The 17,368-nt window shown below is 40.4% G+C and overlaps 1 protein-coding gene across 1 annotated transcript; it reads left to right on the top strand.

Moving 5' to 3' along the window:
* The first annotated feature begins 9,570 nt into the window (after positions 1 to 9,570).
* Positions 9,571 to 15,977, top strand: LOC139411944 (cytochrome P450 1A1-like). Its single transcript, XM_071158708.1, has 7 exons — positions 9,571 to 9,640; positions 9,899 to 10,818; positions 12,499 to 12,622; positions 12,962 to 13,051; positions 13,902 to 14,025; positions 14,175 to 14,261; positions 14,479 to 15,977. Exons 2-7 carry the CDS (start codon positions 9,958 to 9,960, stop codon positions 14,759 to 14,761), a joined length of 1,569 nt encoding a protein of 522 aa, XP_071014809.1. The 5' UTR covers positions 9,571 to 9,640; positions 9,899 to 9,957; the 3' UTR covers positions 14,762 to 15,977.
* Positions 15,978 to 17,368: the final 1,391 nt, after the last annotated feature.

Genomic DNA, 17,368 nt, shown 5'->3' with positions numbered 1-17,368 from the left:
AATATAAGTCATGCCTTCTTTGACAAGCTTCTTCTGTTGGCACTCCAATATGTCCCATAAACATCACAAATGGTCCTTTTGTTAGATTCATTCCGTCGATATATATCCAAAATGTCCATTTATTTGGCGCGTTTGATCCAGAAAAACACCGGTTCCAACTTACTACAAAATATCTCAAAAGTTACCTGTAAACTTTGCAAAAACATTTCAAACTACTTTTGTAATACAAACTTAGGTATTCTTTAGTAAATAATCAATAAAATTTGAGACGGGATGATCTGTGTTCAATACAGGAAGAAAACAATCTGACGCTACCTTTCTGGTCATGCGCCTCTAACAAACAGTACACTTGAAGTGACCCTCGTTTTGAACAGGGCTACTTCTTCATTACACAAAGGAAAAACCTCAACCAATTTCTAAAGACTGGTGACATCCAGTGGAAGTGGTAGGAACTGCAAGAATGTGCTTTAGAAATCTGGATTCCCAATGAAAGTTAATTGAAAAGAGAGTGACCTCAAAAAAAGAGATCTGAATGGTTTTTCCTCTGGGTTTCGCCTGCTACATAAGTTCTGTTATACTCACAGACATTATTCAAACAGTTTTAGAAACTTCAGAGTGTTTTCTATCCATATCTACTAATAATATGCATATCTTATCTTCTGGGGATGAGAAGCAGGCAGTTGAATTTGGGCATGCATTTCATCCGGACGTGAAAATACTGCCCCCTGTCACCAAGAAGTTAATAACATTTCACAGGGAAGAGAGAGAGAACACATGTTATAACAGTTTCACACCAACCTTGCTAAGAATGAGATTGGGGCAAGGTTAGCCCAAGCTACAATCTAGTGTCTCTCCTCACATATTTAGGACACAGCTCTGTCTCTAGAAGCCTTGCCTTTCCAAATCATAATTGTAATTGTTGATAAATTATCCAACCCAAATTTAGAATGACAGTCCTTAGTGCTTCACGTTGGTTCTATCCCTTTAATTTAAGACCCTCACTTTTCTCATCACTTGTGGTAATGACAGATTGACTGATTTTGCAGTGTGCAGACCTCCACAATCATCCTGATACCCTAAATAAACAATTTTGGTCAAGCCTAAATCAATTACGGGCACGGTTGACCACCCCCCTGGGTCCCCTGCACTCATCCTTCCTGGCATTTCTTCATGTTTTTCTTCAGATAGTGTTTCAGTTTGTCCTTTTAAGTGGATGGCCCTTGATAATGTCTCTCACCTGAGCCGCCACTGTCCTTTACAGTCCATTATGTCTTTGTCCATTTTCCTATGAGTACAGCAGCCGCATGAAAGAAGTCAGGACTGGATCTCTCTCCATGTTCACTCCACCCCATGTTGCACTTCTGAGAGAAAAATCAGTTGATAACTTTGACTTCTGTGTACAGGTTGCTGGCTTCGACTCAGGTCTCACGGTAAAAGTGGTGAAGGACCATGCTGAATGCCATTTTCTACATATTTAGCCGGTTAGAGGCGGTGTTGAGGTTCACACTGTTCATCGGCCGAATTATCTTCCATGCATCTAGATATCATCTGTTTTCACCATTCACCATTCACCATAACATCAAGAGATGAAAGACCAGAACAGTTTAGTTTTGAATAACAACACACAGTTGAAGCACCCCCCCCCCCCCCCCCCCCCCCCAAATTGGCTTATACTCCCCTATCACCTTGGAGATCTCACTGAGGCATTACAGGTCAGGGAATCAGAGGGCTAATTCTTAAGGGGAAAATCTTGACCATCCAGCAGACCCAATCTGGTGAGACTTGTTATTGAAGCAAGACATAAACAAAGTAAAGAAAACAACAACAGCAATACACATGTATCATTCGAGACGGGGGAAATCTTCATTCATTTGAAGTAACTTTCATCCATTACCAACATTTCTTTTTCCCTTTTACAGGCAGGCATGTGAATAAAATCCATTTACATATTTACCAAAGGGCCCCAGGGGACCGGTAATTCCCCCTTTGGACACATGACTCACATCATGAATCACGTGTCTGAAAAAAAAACAACACTGGCTGTTGAATCAAAAATAAACAAATGAGAATAAATCAAATTGAATTATCTATTGATAACTCCACCAGGAAATAATTGTATCCCATAAGGTAATGGTAAAATAGACTAGAGACAGCTTTCTCTCTCTCTACTTCTTGCAGTTCGAATCACACATAGGACTATTGATAAATTATAAACATCTTCTTAATGATTTGTTTTTACATAGCCCATAAAAAAACGTATCCTGTCTTCCTAGTAGGGGTGATCAGGCCTCACCAGGAAGTCAAAACAGAGGTCAGAGGTCAGTCAGCCCTTTTAAGTGAGAGATTGTTTCCCTGTAACTCAGACATTATTTAAAGATATTTCAAACATTGTGTGTATCAGGTTTACATTGGGTTTTTCAGTACATTTCTTCTAGTCAAGAGAATTGACATGTTCGCAACCAAAACTCTGACAATAGAAACTTTCAGTTGTATACAGCATCCTTTCTAACCCGTGAAAAACCCACTAAAACAAAATAAAAAGACCCCATACTCCTAAATCAAACAGAGTACAAACCACTAACAAATATACATTAACGGGTCGGTTGTGTGTGGATACTGGCATGTGTGTGGCAAAAATTGTAGGGTAAACACAAACAACATGGCCAGGCCTTGCTTCATTTTGGAGGACCCTTAAAACTTTTAACTGCTCTCCCAAGGCACCTGCCACAGGAAGTCCTTTCAAAGGGAGAGATACAGAATCATTGATAAACATGAAAATAAAACTTGGTAGCGGACATTCCATCAGTCCTGGAAGAAATCAAATAAACATGTACTTAGTTTTCACTGTGCTACATTTGAATCAGTCCTAAAAATTCTTAATCATTAATCGAATTTACTGCTCTCTTGTAATCTTAATCTTTTTGACCTGTTGCGTTGACATACAATTATTTACAAACTGTCCCAAATTTCCCCACTGTGCCTCTCACAGCCTTTTTGAGTTCAGTGTGTACTGGCAGCAATCTATTGTTCCACAGGAATGTTATCTCTAATCCAAACAACAGATGACGTAAACACGAGAGCAATGGACCAAGCCTTGAAGAGTGAGCAGCCTCTAATTTGATATCAGGCCCAATGCTCAATCCCTCTGTTTTACTCCTTCAAATTACTAAATTATTATATTATTGGATTGCTATCTGAAAGCCAATAACCAGTCTTTGTTACTTTCACTAGTCTCCATCTGTCTCCAATCTGTTTTCTTCAACTAGGACTCCCTTCTTCCCAATAGGAATACCTCATCACTACTGCTTAAACACACAGATCACTCTCAAACCACATTTAGCTTTTCCCCCTATTGCAAGGGTTAAGATAAAACAAAAACAAACATGATAACTTTCTCCATATTGGATAGCATTGTTTTCATTTTAGTATACCTTCAAAAAGTTACTCTATATTGTTATTTCCAATCTATGTTGGATATTCTTCAATATTTATTAAATGTTGATTATTTTAAGATTCATATGTAATTCCTTGGAGGGATCATTTTGTATTAACTGGGTTGCACTGTCTTCGTCCCCAGGAGATGTCGCACTTGGTCCATAATAAATTTGGCACCTGAGATAACAGGGAAACAGATGCCGTATCCATTTTTCCTACTCACGAATTGGTTTAGAATGTCATCATTTGGGATATTAAAAAAACTCCATCGGGAGTACAATAGATTGGAGCCTTTTAAGTTTAGTTAACAGAAAATCATGTTCAACATTAATTGGTTCTATTTGACAGGGTATGGTTGTATTTCAAAATGCATTACCAGGGTGGAGGAAATCTTCTAAGCGTTTATTAGCTCTATTGGTTAGGGGTAAGTCAATGCCTTAAATCTTATAATTTCTCAAATATTCCATAAAGGGACCACTCTGAACATTCCTCAGAATACTTTGTCTCTCAGAACTCAGGATAAGACCAAGATGTAGACAGCTAGAGTCCCAGATGTTAGACAGCTAGAGTCCCAGGCAGGCAGAGGTCCGTAATCCAGGGCAAAATCAATAAGGTACAGAACGGCAGGCAGGCTTGGGCTTAGGACAGGCAGAAACAGGAGACAAAGGGCTGTGAGACATAGGTTTATTCCTAGAGACATGAAAAGTGGAATGGATACGGATGGTATGGGGCAACAGAAGAGAAACAGCAGAGGGGCTAATGATCTTGGAGATAGTGAAAGAGACAATGACTCCACCCGGCCGTTGGACTGGTGGTGGAACCCGGAGGACAGGCTAGCCAACGACCCAATGAGTGTGCAGAATGCCTTCCAGAACCGGGACAAGAACTGAGGACCCTGGTCGTAGACCACATCCACTGGCAGTCCATGGATCCGGATTACGTGCTGGCCAGTTCGTACTATCACGTTTCAGGTAAGACCCAGATGCAGACCGTGTCGAAGTAACAAAAGATGATTACTAGTACAGGGGCAGGCAAAACGACAGGTCAAGGGCAGGCAAAGGTCAGTAATCCAGATAGGATGCAAAAGGTCCAGAACGGCAGGCAGTCTCAGGGTAGAATGGTAGAATGGTCAAAAGGCAGAAAGGTCAAAACCGGGAAAAACTAGTAAACAGAAACTAGAACAGACAAGAGCAAGGGGGGAAATGCCGATAGGTTTCACAAAACAAAACGAACTGGCAACAGACAAATAGAGAACACAGGTATAAATACACTGGGCATAATGGGGAAGATAGACGACACCTGGAGGGGGGTGGAGACAAGCACAAAGACAGGTGAAACAGATCAGGGTGTGACACCTTAGGTGTAAAATAGTAAATAATGCTACTTCTCAGAAAGTTGGAAACTGTCAAAAGGAGTAAAACTATCGGCATATCTATTTATTATGGCCATCGAAATGTTAGCTATTAAAATCAGATCCAACAATAATTTCAAGAGATTAGAAATACATGGCTTAAAAACAAAGGTGGCAATTTACGCTGATTATTCATGTTTTCTTTTAAATCCACAACTTGGATCCCTCCACAGCTTCATAGAGGATCTAGATAAATGTTCTAACCTCTCTGGATTACAACCAAATTATGGTAAATGTACTTACTATATTTCATATTGGGTCACAAAAAAAATCAACTTTTACATTGTCATGTAGTTTACCAATAAAATGGTGCGATGGTGATGACATTTTAATAGAAAGTTAGCAAAAATAGATACGATCTTGCTACCGTGGAAAGGCAAATACCTTTCTATTTGTTTTAAAAAATCACCCTGATAAATTCTAGTCATATCCTAGTTTAACAATTTGCTTATGGTCTTGCCTCCACCTAGTGAACAGTTTTTAAAATTATATGAGAAAAAAAATATTAAATTTTATTTGGAATGGCAAGCCAGACAAAATTAAACGGGCCTATTTATATAATGAATATGAATTTGGAGGGCAGAAAAGCATTGGTCCTCTCACTAAAGGCTTCAGTCATCCAAAAGTTATACTTAAATCCAAACTTGTTCTCTAGAAAATTTGTAAGAATGTCTCACCCCATGTTCAAGAAATACCTTTTCCCCTTTATTCAGTTTACAACCTCTCACTATCACTATCAGTTATTTGAAAAAGGAAATAATCTCCCAAATATCGCTAATTTTAAAACAATCCATAGAAAATTGGTTGCAATTTCAAGTTAATCCACCAATAAAGACAGACAAATAATACAAAAATATTGTTGATTAAAAAAAACATTATTCTTTAAATTTAAAAAAAAAAATGGTATAATCTTCGCAAATGATATCATAATTATAACTGGTGGAGTTATGTCATACATGCAGCTAACAAAAAAAAATGGAAATGTCTGCTCTACCCAAAATTACAACCAACTAATTGCAGCATTACTGGAAAAATGGAAGAGGGAAGTGGACAGGGGAAAAGGGAAGGCACTTGGCCCTGCATTAAAGCCCATAATTGGTTAAAGAAAATCATGATCAATAAGAAAGTATACCAGCTTAATTTAAAGACCAAAAGAATTGACAGCCATGCCACATAGATTGCAAAATATTTGGGAAGAGATTTTTGACACGGTTCATGAACTGATACGCAAAACGACGCCGGATTTAGAACTTAGAATTTGTAAATTATTATACAACATTTTTGCAACCAATAGAATGTTATTTATATGGGAGATACAACCTTCCCAGCTATGCAGATTTTGCTGCGAAGAGGCAGAATCATTAGATCATTTTGGTACTGTCCATATGCAGCTTGTTTTTGGTCACAGGTCCAGGAATCGCTGAAGAATTGCAATATTTACCTGGAGCTAACCCTGCAGATAGCACTACTGGGCGATTTGAAAATTCATAGTCAATCAATCAATATATGATATAATAATACTTTATATTTTAAATTTACAATCTGTAGAAACAATGAGGATAGAAAGGTTCAGAACTTTTGTGAAACATCACAGCACAGGTGAAAAATATATGGCAACTAGAAATCACAACATGGATGGTGTGAAGAAAGAGATGGGAGGCGTTGAAGGGAGCTGAAGGTTGGGACTATTAACAACAAGCTAACTAATGTAAAATATACTGTGCCCGTAAAACGTATACAGGTAGAGGAAGGACAGGAGTAAAAAAAAAACAACCAAATTGAACTATTGTAAAAAAAATACTCTGCCCATAAAATGTATACACAGTTGAAGTCGGAAGTTTACATACACTTAGGTTGGAGTCATTAAAACTTGTTTTTCAACCACTCCACAAATATCTTGTTAACAAACTATAGTTTTGAGAAGTCGGTTAGGACATCTACTTTGTGCATGACACAAGTAATTTTTTCCAACAATTGTTTACAGACAGATCATTTCACTTATAATTCACTGTATCACAATTCCAGTGGGTCAGAAGTTTACATACACTAAGTTGACTGTGCCTTTAAACAGCTATGAAAATTCCAGAAAATTATGTCTTGGCTTTAGAAGCTTCAGATAGGCTAATTGACATCATTTGAGTCAATTGGAGGTGTACCTGTGGATGTATTTCAAGGTCTACCTTCAAACGCAGTGCCTCTTTGCTGGACATCATGAGAAAATCAAAAGAAATATGCCAAGACCTCAGAAAAAATGATGTAGACCTCCACAAGTCTGGTTCATCTTTGGGAGCAATTTCCAAATGCCTGAAGGTACCTCGTTCATCTGTACAAACAATAGTATGCAAGCATAAACACCATGGGACTACGCAGCCGTCATACCGCTCAGGAAGGAGTTGCGTTCTGTCTAATAGAGATGAAAGTACTTTGGTACGAAAAGTGCAAATCAATCCCAGAACAACAGCAAAGAACCTTGTGAAGATGCTGGAGGAAACAGGTACAAAAATATCTATATCCACAGTGAAACAAGTCCTATATTGACAAAACCTGAAAGGCCGCTCAGCAAGGAAGAAGCCACTGCTCCAGAACCGCCATAAAATGCCAGACTACGGTTTGCATTTGCACATGGGGACAAAGATCATACTTTTTGGAGAAGTGTACTCTGGTCTGATGAAACAAAAATAGAGCTGTTTGGCCATAATGACCATTGTTATGTTTGGAGGAAAAAGGGGGATGCTTGCAAGCCGAAGAACACCATCCCAACCGTGAAGCACTTGGGTGGCAGCATCATGTTGTGGGGGTGCTTTGCTGCAGGAGGGACTGGTGCACACACAAAATAGATGGTATCATGAGAAGGAAAACTATGTGGATATATTGAAGCAACATCTCAAGACATCAGTCAGTAAGTTAAAGCTTGGTTGCAAATGGGTCTTCCAAATGGACAATGACCCCAAGCATACTTCCAATGTTGTGGCAAAATGGCTTAAGGACAACAAAGTCAAGTTATTGGGCTGCACAGCTATTTTCAGGTCTCTAAAGAGATGTTTGTTCGGGTTCATGTCCGGGTTCTAGCTGGGTCACTGAAGGACAATCAGAGACTTGTCCCGAAGCCACTCCTGCATTGTCTTGGCTGTGTGCTTAGGGTCATTGTCCTTTGGAAGGTGAACCTTCGCACCAGTCTGAGGTCCTGAGCGCTCTGGAGCAGGTTTCATCAAGGATCTCTCTGTACTTTGCTCTGTTCATCTTTCCCTTGATCCTGACTAGATTCCCAGTCCCTGCCACTGACAAACATTCTCATAGCATGATGCTGCCACCACCATGCTTCACTGTACGGATAGTGCCAGGTTTCCTCCAGACCTGACTCTTGGCATTCAGGCCAAAGAGTTCAATATTGGTTTCATCAGACCAGAGAATCTTGTTTCTCATGGTCTGAAAGTCCTTTAGGTTCCTTTTGGCAAAGTCTAAATTGGCTGTCATGTGCATTTTACTGAGGAGTGGCTTTTGTCTAGCCACTCAACCATAAAGGCCTGATTGATGGAGTGCTGCAGACATTGTTTGGTACCCTTCCCAAGATCTTTGCCTCGACACAATGATGTCTCAGAGCTCTACGGACAATTCCTTCGACCTCATGGCTTGGTTTTGGCACTGACATGCACTGTCAACTGTGGGACCTTTCCAAATCATGTCCAATCATTTGAATTTGCCACAGGTGAAATCCAATCAAGTTGTAGAAACATCTCAAGGATGGGTGCACCTGAGCTCAATTTTGAGTCTCATAGCAAAGGGTCTGAATACTTATGTAAATAAGGTATTTCTGTTTTTATTTTCTAAAAACCTGTTTTGGCTTTGTCATTACGGGCTATTGTGTGTAGATTCATGAGGGGAAATGTATTTATTCAATTTTAGATTAAGGCTGTAACGTAACAAAATGTGGAACAATGGACGGTGTCTGAATACTTTCCGAATGCACTTTATGGTCCAATTCCCTTGTGGCATATCTATGCCTGAATATCCTGTCTGTGGAAGTGGGAAAGTGGAGAGAGAGGTGGAGTTGGGAGAGAGAAGAGGGAGACAGAGGGAGAGAGAGGAGGTTAAAGGGAAGGGAAAAATATGAAGACAGGTTTAATGGAGGGGGGAGAGAGAGGGGAGAGACAGAGGGAGAGGTTGAAGAAGGGAGGTGGAAGGAGAGAGATAGACAGGAGGGAAAAAGAGATTAAAAAGAGAGAGACAGAGCAAGAGAGGAGTGTATCATTTCTGTGAGGCCTTTCTCTATGTATCCATATTGTGATGCTAATCTTCTCCCATTGAATGCAATGTTTTCACTTAGGCATCAACTCCTTAAAGCTCACATTTTCCCATTGACTGCAATTTATTGACATAAGATTCAATTGGCTGATGCTTATCTTTTCCCATTGGAAGCAATGTACTGAGATAAACATCCTCCCTGGTGAGACTCATCTTTTTCCATTAACTGCATTGTATTTAGGAAACATCAGCTACTGTGACATTTTATATTTTTGCAAAAACGTGCCAGGGTGACATTTTCAGGCTGATAATGGGCTGGGATGCTAGATCAAGCTCTATGGAGTTGTTCAATTGAATGCTCACCAGTTTGCAGTGTCTGCTTAAATAGGCTGATCTTGTCGCTGCCTCTCATGGCACTTGGCCCTGCCTAGCGCCAGTCCTCTTGCAAAGTGTATCCAGTTTTGCGTCCTCCGGCAATTTGCATTGCGGTAGGTCAAACTGAACTCATTATAAGAGTCTCCAATTTAAGAGAACTTTCATTGCTCGCGTCTGGTGAGTAACATATTTTGGTTGTTATCAAATTTATGCATTGACTACTTGCTCAACAAAAGTAGGCTACATGTTGGTAGTTCATTGGGAGATACCACATTATTTTCTTACTGCCATAAAATCATAGATTGTTATTTCTGTGAAATTAAAACCTAAGCAGTTGTGTTCTCATACAGGACTAATCTGAACAGATTATCTTTCTTTCTTTTTCTTTCATGTTTATGAAAGTGATAAAGTATTTGTTTTCACTCTCTCTTCCAGATTCTAGTTTGTGTCTTAGTGCTTCTGTCCTGGCTGGCTCACAGCTCTCAGACGGCAATATGAGGCTGACATTTGGGATATTCCCCAAGGATGGCCTCAGTATGTCCCTCTCCGGAGTCACCATGGCTCTCTGTACCCTCACCCTGCTTCTAGTGGCTCTCAGGGGCCGCAAGCGAGAGGGTGCGGGACACTCCAAAGGCACCCTGCCACCGGGGCCGACTCCCTGGCCCCTGGTGGGTAACCTGTTTCAGATGGGCGACCAGATCCACCTGTCCCTGACGCAGCTCCGGCTGCAGTACGGAGACGTCTTCCAGATGCGTATGGGCTCCCTTGTTGTGGTGGTGCTTAGCGGCTATGCCACCATTAGGCAGGCGCTGGTTCGGCAGGGCGAGGCTTTCGCTGGACGCCCTGACCTCTTCACCTTCTCTGCCGTGGCCAATGGCACCAGCATGACCTTCAGTGAGAAGTATGGCCCCGCCTGGGTGCTCCACAAGAAGCTCTGCAAGAACGCCCTACGCTCCTTCTCGCAGGCAGAGTCGCGTGGTCCCGACACCACCTGTCTGCTAGAGGAGCACGTGTGCGCTGAGGCAGCTGGGATGGTGGAGGCCATTTGGGAGCTATCAGAGGCGAGCGAGGGGCTAGGTCTGGACCCTGTGGTCCCGCTGGTTACGTCGGTGGCCAATGTGGTGTGTGCTCTGTGTTTCGGGAAGAGGTATGACTACAATGACAAAGAGTTCCTCACTATTGTGCACATCAACAACGAGGTGTTGCGGATCTTCGCTGCAGGCAACATGGCCGACTTCTTCCCTGTGTTCCGCTACCTGCCGAGCCCGTCCCTGCGTAAGATGGTCCAGCACATCAGCAGAATGAACAGCTTCATGGAACACAACATCGAGGAGCACCTGGAGACCTTTGACAAGGTTTGAGCCACACCTGGGTCATGCAAATTAGAGCACGCCACAGAAAACATTTATATACTTTTTCAGTGGAACATTTAAAATTAGTCCTTTTCGGGACAAGTCCATGTAGTCCCTCCCTGTATCAGTTTTCTTCTGTTTGGTGTTTAATGAACAGACCCTGAAAGCCGTCTGATAATATTGCAATGTATGATAAGATATCCAACTGATATTCAACCGTTCTACTGTTACAGCTTGAGGTAGAGGTAAGATATGTTGATACATGTACTATTAAAACTATTGCCTAGAGGCATATATTCTGTAATGTGTATTCAGAAAGTTGACGGTAATCCTTTTTGCAGACATCAACTTGTAGAGAAATCTCTATTATAATATGACATTTAGGCGGAACTTGGTAGATAAGTAAACTGTTACAAAGATATGATCTGTGCAATCAGATTCTGGTACAGAGGCACAGAAAACCAGCCAGTCATTGAGGGATCTGTTTCATTGCTAGATGGATAGACAGAGAGAAGGAATAATGCAGGTGGGAAAGAAAGGAAGAGATGGGATAGAGGGAGATATAGCGTGAGCAGAGGTAGATTAGGTAGAAAGGAAAGTCCTTTATGGAAAGCATGTTTTTGCTTGTGATTTTAGGTTACATATAACAGTTTGTATATTACAGTAGGGAATACATTGAACAGATAGTTATTAAATATTGAAATAGTTGAGCTACAATATAAGAGACCTATACTCTAGGTAGGAGGACAGGCCAGACCAGGCTTATATATATCGGGTGAGTCAAAATTGAACCTTTGTTCTTGCGCAGGGGCTAAAATGGTTGCACGCTCTCTTTAATGAGGAATTATCAATCTGGTGGAAGACACATGCTCACATGTTTTCTAGAAGATGCTGTCATTTACTGCCAGTCTCACTCTCACAATTTGATGGTACATTTGATTGGCGGGTTGTATGTTAGGGTTTTGTGAATTTGAAAGGATTACATTTAATTTGAAATCAATATTTGGAATATGACACAGATATAACCTGGAGTGGCTAGGTTAGGACTCCCCCTGCCCATGTATAGGCTTACTTAGAGAGACATAACATATAAGCCTTATTATTAGACATTATAAGGGCTCATACAGTACCAGCCAAAAGTTTGGACACACCTACTCATTCAAGGGTTTTTCTTTATTTTTACTATTTTCTACATTGCAGAATAATAGCAAAGACATAAACACTACAAAATAACACATATGGAATCATGTAGTAACCAAAAAAGTGTTAAACTGTGCACAGTACTACATAGAGCTATAACTACATGGAACTCTATTCCACATCAGGTAACTGATGCAAGCAGTAGAATCAGTTTAAAAAACAGATAAACATACACCTTATGGAACAGCGGGGAATAGGCACACAAGTGCTAGCATACGCACTCTACACACATGTACATTGTAGTATGGGGGTATTTTACATGTTGTATTGTAGATATGTAGTGGTGTAATACTGTTATATGATGTACTGTTTTTTCTTTTGTTTTCTATGCAATGTAATTGTCTTAATGTGTTTGAAACACAGGAAGAGTAGATGCTGCCTTGGCAGCAGATAATGGTGATCCCTAATAAATACAACAAAGCTGCAGGTATTAAGTGTAAAGTAAAGTGTTAACTAAAGCTGTGATGATGTGTGTGTTTCCAGGACTGTATACGTGACATCACAGATGCTCTGATTGCCCTCTGTGAGGATCGGCAAGAGGATGAAGACACCGCAGTGCTGTCCAACTCCCAGATCATACACACTGTCATCGACATCTTTGGAGCAGGTGAGAGAGATGGAACAGAGAAGTTTGGCAACAAATGATTTGAAGCTCTGCTTATAAACAGCATATTAACACTTGGCTATTACACAGTATGTTCATTCTTGACAAGAAGTTTATAAACAAACCTTGGTATTATGGCTATTTCAGGGCTGTCGCTGTAGTATGTTTGCTGAGACTCGATTTCCAAATCCAGATATCTTTTTCTTCAGTGATGGGTTGAACAATACGTTTGAACAGACCAACTCTAGAGCAACTTAATTGATTTGGCGTTCATAGCATAGATACGACGGTGATAACGCCGATTGTAACTAACGTTACATATGAGGTTTTTTTACATTACAGGATTCGATACCATCATAGCTGGTTTACAGTGGAGCCTCTTATACCTCATCAAGTTTCCTGACATCCAGGTCAAAATACACCAGGAGATTGGTACTGTACATCCTCTGTGTTGTAATAATTCTTCCTGTATGACTGAACAGTACTTTTCCTATAGAAAACTGTAATACTGTACTGTTTGATTTGATTTGTCTGCCCTTGTAGCGCTAAATTGACTTCTTGTCTCTTTATACTTAGTCTCTTTGTACGCCTGCTTGTGTGTCTGCTTTACTTGTTAAGAATAATCACTTTGTTTTATAAAAATAGGTGAGAGTTCAGGTGTTTTATGAATGTAAGTACTTCCTGTGTTGTCAAATAGCACATCCTAATGAGCAGAGTCTCCTACAGTACCAGCCAGTTTGCCAGTTTGATAGGCCGTCTGTGCAGTTTCACACAATGATCTAATCTTTGAGAGACGTGTCCCCCCACCCTACCCCCCCATTCCGTCCTCAATGGCTAGAGACCATTGCTCGCCATGGTAACACGCAAAAGGTCATGAATTCACCAAAGCCGGAGCTATTTTTGAAGTGGGCTGAGAAAACTGGTACAGTATGTTCAGTAAGCACGATTCATTCACAGAGACGGAGAGAGAGAAAAGAGAGAGAGATTTTGGATACTTGGACAGTCTACTCTGACAGGAACAAAGGAGATCACACGCAGGGGTATTGCACCATACGAGAATCAAGCCACACAAATCATCCCCTTACTTGTGAATGGAAATGTAAGACTAGATGGCAATAATCCAATCGTCTTTCTTTCTTCCTTGGTCTCACTTTTTCTGATTGCCTCTGTAATGTTGCTGATCCTTTTCTCTTTTTTTCCACTTTCAGGTACATTATTTTCTTGTCACTTTCTTCAAGGTATTTTGATTGCGACTGTATGTTTTTGCCTTTCTCTGGTTCAGACGACCACATTGGCCCAGCCAGAATACCTCGGTTTGAAGACAAGCCCAAGATGCCTTTTACTGAGTCCTTCTTATATGAGGTGTTCCGTCACACATCCTATGTCCCTTTCACCATACCACACTGGTGAGGCTCTGATAACAGGCACAGTAACAATTTGTAATATTTACATCTGAATGGTGCCTGTCTGTTAGCACGTTCAGGTCAAAGTATTATCTCTGGGGAAGTTGATATTTACACAGTCTTTTTTCCCCCAATGCTTTTCATCCCTTAAGCACCACACAAAACATCACACTCAATGGATACTTCATTCCAAAGGACACCTGTGTCTTCATCAATCAGTATCAGGTTAATCACGACATGTGAGTGTTATCTGTATGTGTTTTAAAGCACACATCTCAATTGATGTTACATTTTAGTCCTTTGTGCAGTGTTGGGGAAGTTACTCTTTCTTTGATTGACTATCTGGACTCTGCTCATTTTTGTTTCCAAGTTACGAAACGTTTTCCTTTGTGTGCTCTAATGAACACAACCCTGTTGTGGTTGTGAATGGTTGGCTGTCATTTTCCTCATTTGTAGAGATCTGTGGGGTGACCCAGACGTGTTCCGTCCCGAGCGCTTCCTGGGTAAAGAGGGACTGCTCAACAAAGACCTGACAGAGAAGGTCATGATCTTCGGGATGGGGAAAAGGCGTTGCCTGGGTGATGGGTTCGCCCGGTTGGAGATGTTTGTATTCCTGACCACACTGCTCCATCGGCTGTGTATCGAGAATGTTCCGGGACAGGAGCTGGACCTCAGTACCGACTTTGGGCTCACCATGAAGCCCCGCCCCTACAGGATCAGTGTCTCGTCACGCCTCTAGATCTGTCCTGCCCGTTAAGCCATACGGCACCAACTACAGTAAGGCTACAACTGGCTTGACTGGGCAAGACCTTGCCCACATCATCATAACGCACAGAAACCATGGATACTCAGACACCAAAACATATTTACTATACAGACTGAACACAACATCTTTACCTGGCAGTGGTGTCATTACCACTGTAAACACAAACACAGTTCCTAGCTGTGAAGAGTCAAGACAGTACAAAGTGTGCAATAGTATTAAGTAGCCATAACCAAGGATTTGTTCACATCCATTTCCTCATTGGTCATCAAATGGATTGATATTTCCCTAGAAGTTGTTAAGATTTTAGTTGAAGTATGTACGTATCCTATTGTAGATATTTAAGATAAACCTATTATATACGTAACTTTAGCATTTTTATGATATCTCAGTATGCATGTAATGTTAGAATATCTATGCCTATTGGAAAACAGTATTGGTACAGGGCCATTCCCAGTATTATTTGAACTATTAGGGACAGTGATTGGTCCTTCCACCTTCATCAAGTGAAACATAATTACAAATGCCTTTTATTAATATCCTTATCTGTAGTTATTCATTCAACTAAACGCTTAGGGAGGGAGAGAGGAAGTGTTTTATTGAAGTGATCAGAGCCTTGGGCACTATGCAGCGTTCACTCAGGGTTCATTACTACTCAGCGCACTCTTCCACCCCCCCATTCATCTGTAACTCCGGGGTTTTAAGAGAAGATCTCTTTCTCACTTTCTGTCTCCTTTCCCATTCCTACTGTAAGTAGTTGCCAGTGATACTCCGAGATGAAGGAGAATCACCTTATTTTTTAAAATATATATATTTTTAATATTAGACAGTCTTTGGATTCTACCAGACTTCTTTCAGAGGTTAAGATGAAAGATGAGACACGTCTGTAAAATTTTAATTTTGATGCTGTGATGTTCTATTTTATGAGATAAAACTATCACTGAAAAGCCATGACTATAAGTGTTTGAATGAGATATGTTATTTACATTATTGTAACTTGATTGCCAGTATATGTTCCCAGAAGAATTCCACAGATGTCACAGCAGTGAAGCCATTTGAGAGACATGTCTTTATTCAGAAGACAATACACCCCTCTTTGAAATCCGATACTAATGATGTCTGTTAACATGTGTCTTGTGAAAATTATTTTTTTTCATTTGTTAGTCTTTTTTGTCTTAATTTAGCATCTGAAAAGTGTGACTGAGAATAAAAACTGATGGAAGTTTGTGTATGTGGCTATTCTTTGTTTGTTTTTGTTTTATTTTGGTCACAATCACTGGCATTCTCTCCAGAATTAAAGGTACAATCCTTAATTCGTGTTTCAGCCAAACGGCAGCCCTACCCACTTGGTTTGGTACAAAGCTGTGGGATGGGACTGGAGATATGTGGCCACTTTCAAATTCATAGATTGAGATAAAAAATATATATATATAATTTTAAACACATTTCTAAGCTATACACTGTTTACAAAGACTGATTCTTGAAGAATTGCCTAACTGCCTAAACCCAACTGAAACCAAAATAAACTTGTTTTACTCCAGTGTTTGTAAATATGTAATTGTAAACAAAGATTGTATAGCTTCAAAGCATCTCATGGTTGATTAGTCCTTGCATCCAAAGCTCCGTCTATGAATTTGAGTGGTTACATCTCTCCTGCCCCATCCCTCAACTGTTTACCAAAACAGGTGGTGGGGCGGCCGTTTTACAAAACTCAGACTGTGGATTTTTTTGAACCTTTATTTAACTAGGCAAGTCAGTTAAGAACAAATTGTTACTTACAGTGTGTTAACTGCCTTGTTCAGGGGTAGAATGATAGATTTTTACCTTCTCAGCTCGGGGATTCGATCCAGCAACCTTTCGGTTACTGGCCCAATTCCTCTAATCACTAGGCTACCCAGATTGAATACAGTTGTATAAGCTCAAGTACTTTATAAATCAATTAAATTAATTCCAATTTGAACGGGTTTAATGTTAAGGCTCCATGCCGTCTCTTACATGATAGATCCTGTTACAGTATATGAGCCATATGAGAAACTAATGAGCATGATTGGAATGAAGAATGGACTCAACTCAACTTTAGACCCCTTTCAAGGTGAACATATCAGATTTTTTTTTATTTCAATTCAATTTGGACAAAGAAAGGCTCTCAAACATTTGACCCTAAGTGAGTTTTAACCACATTCCTCAGGCCTCAGTATAGAGGCACCAGTGGCGACCTGTCAGTGGCGACCTGTTTATCTAAAAAATATATATATATTTTGGCATTAATACGTGTCACATATCAGTTTGCAAACAATGTTAAAAAAATGGAGTTAATAAAGTCGAATACAAACATGGTCTCTTCATTGCTTTCTTGAGTAAAGCATCTCCAAAATGTAGGTGTTTCAGCCTAGCTCAGTGGTTTCTGTGGTGGAGGGTAGCCAGTGGAAAATACAGAGCGTAGGGTTTGGTAATCTTCTCTAGTTGCGCCGTGATTGGCTCAGTGTTCTGTCAATCATGGGGACACTACGTCACCGCAAAATCTACAGGGAGAGCGTGAAAGTTCAAGCCCCCTTAGGTGATGCCATCTATTTACAGATGAGC

Source organism: Oncorhynchus clarkii, chromosome 6 (genome assembly GCF_045791955.1).
Source record: "Oncorhynchus clarkii lewisi isolate Uvic-CL-2024 chromosome 6, UVic_Ocla_1.0, whole genome shotgun sequence".
Classification (NCBI taxonomy): domain Eukaryota; kingdom Metazoa; phylum Chordata; class Actinopteri; order Salmoniformes; family Salmonidae; genus Oncorhynchus; species Oncorhynchus clarkii.
The sequence above is the reverse complement of the archived record's forward strand: the minus strand, read 5'-3'. Positions and strand labels throughout refer to the sequence as shown.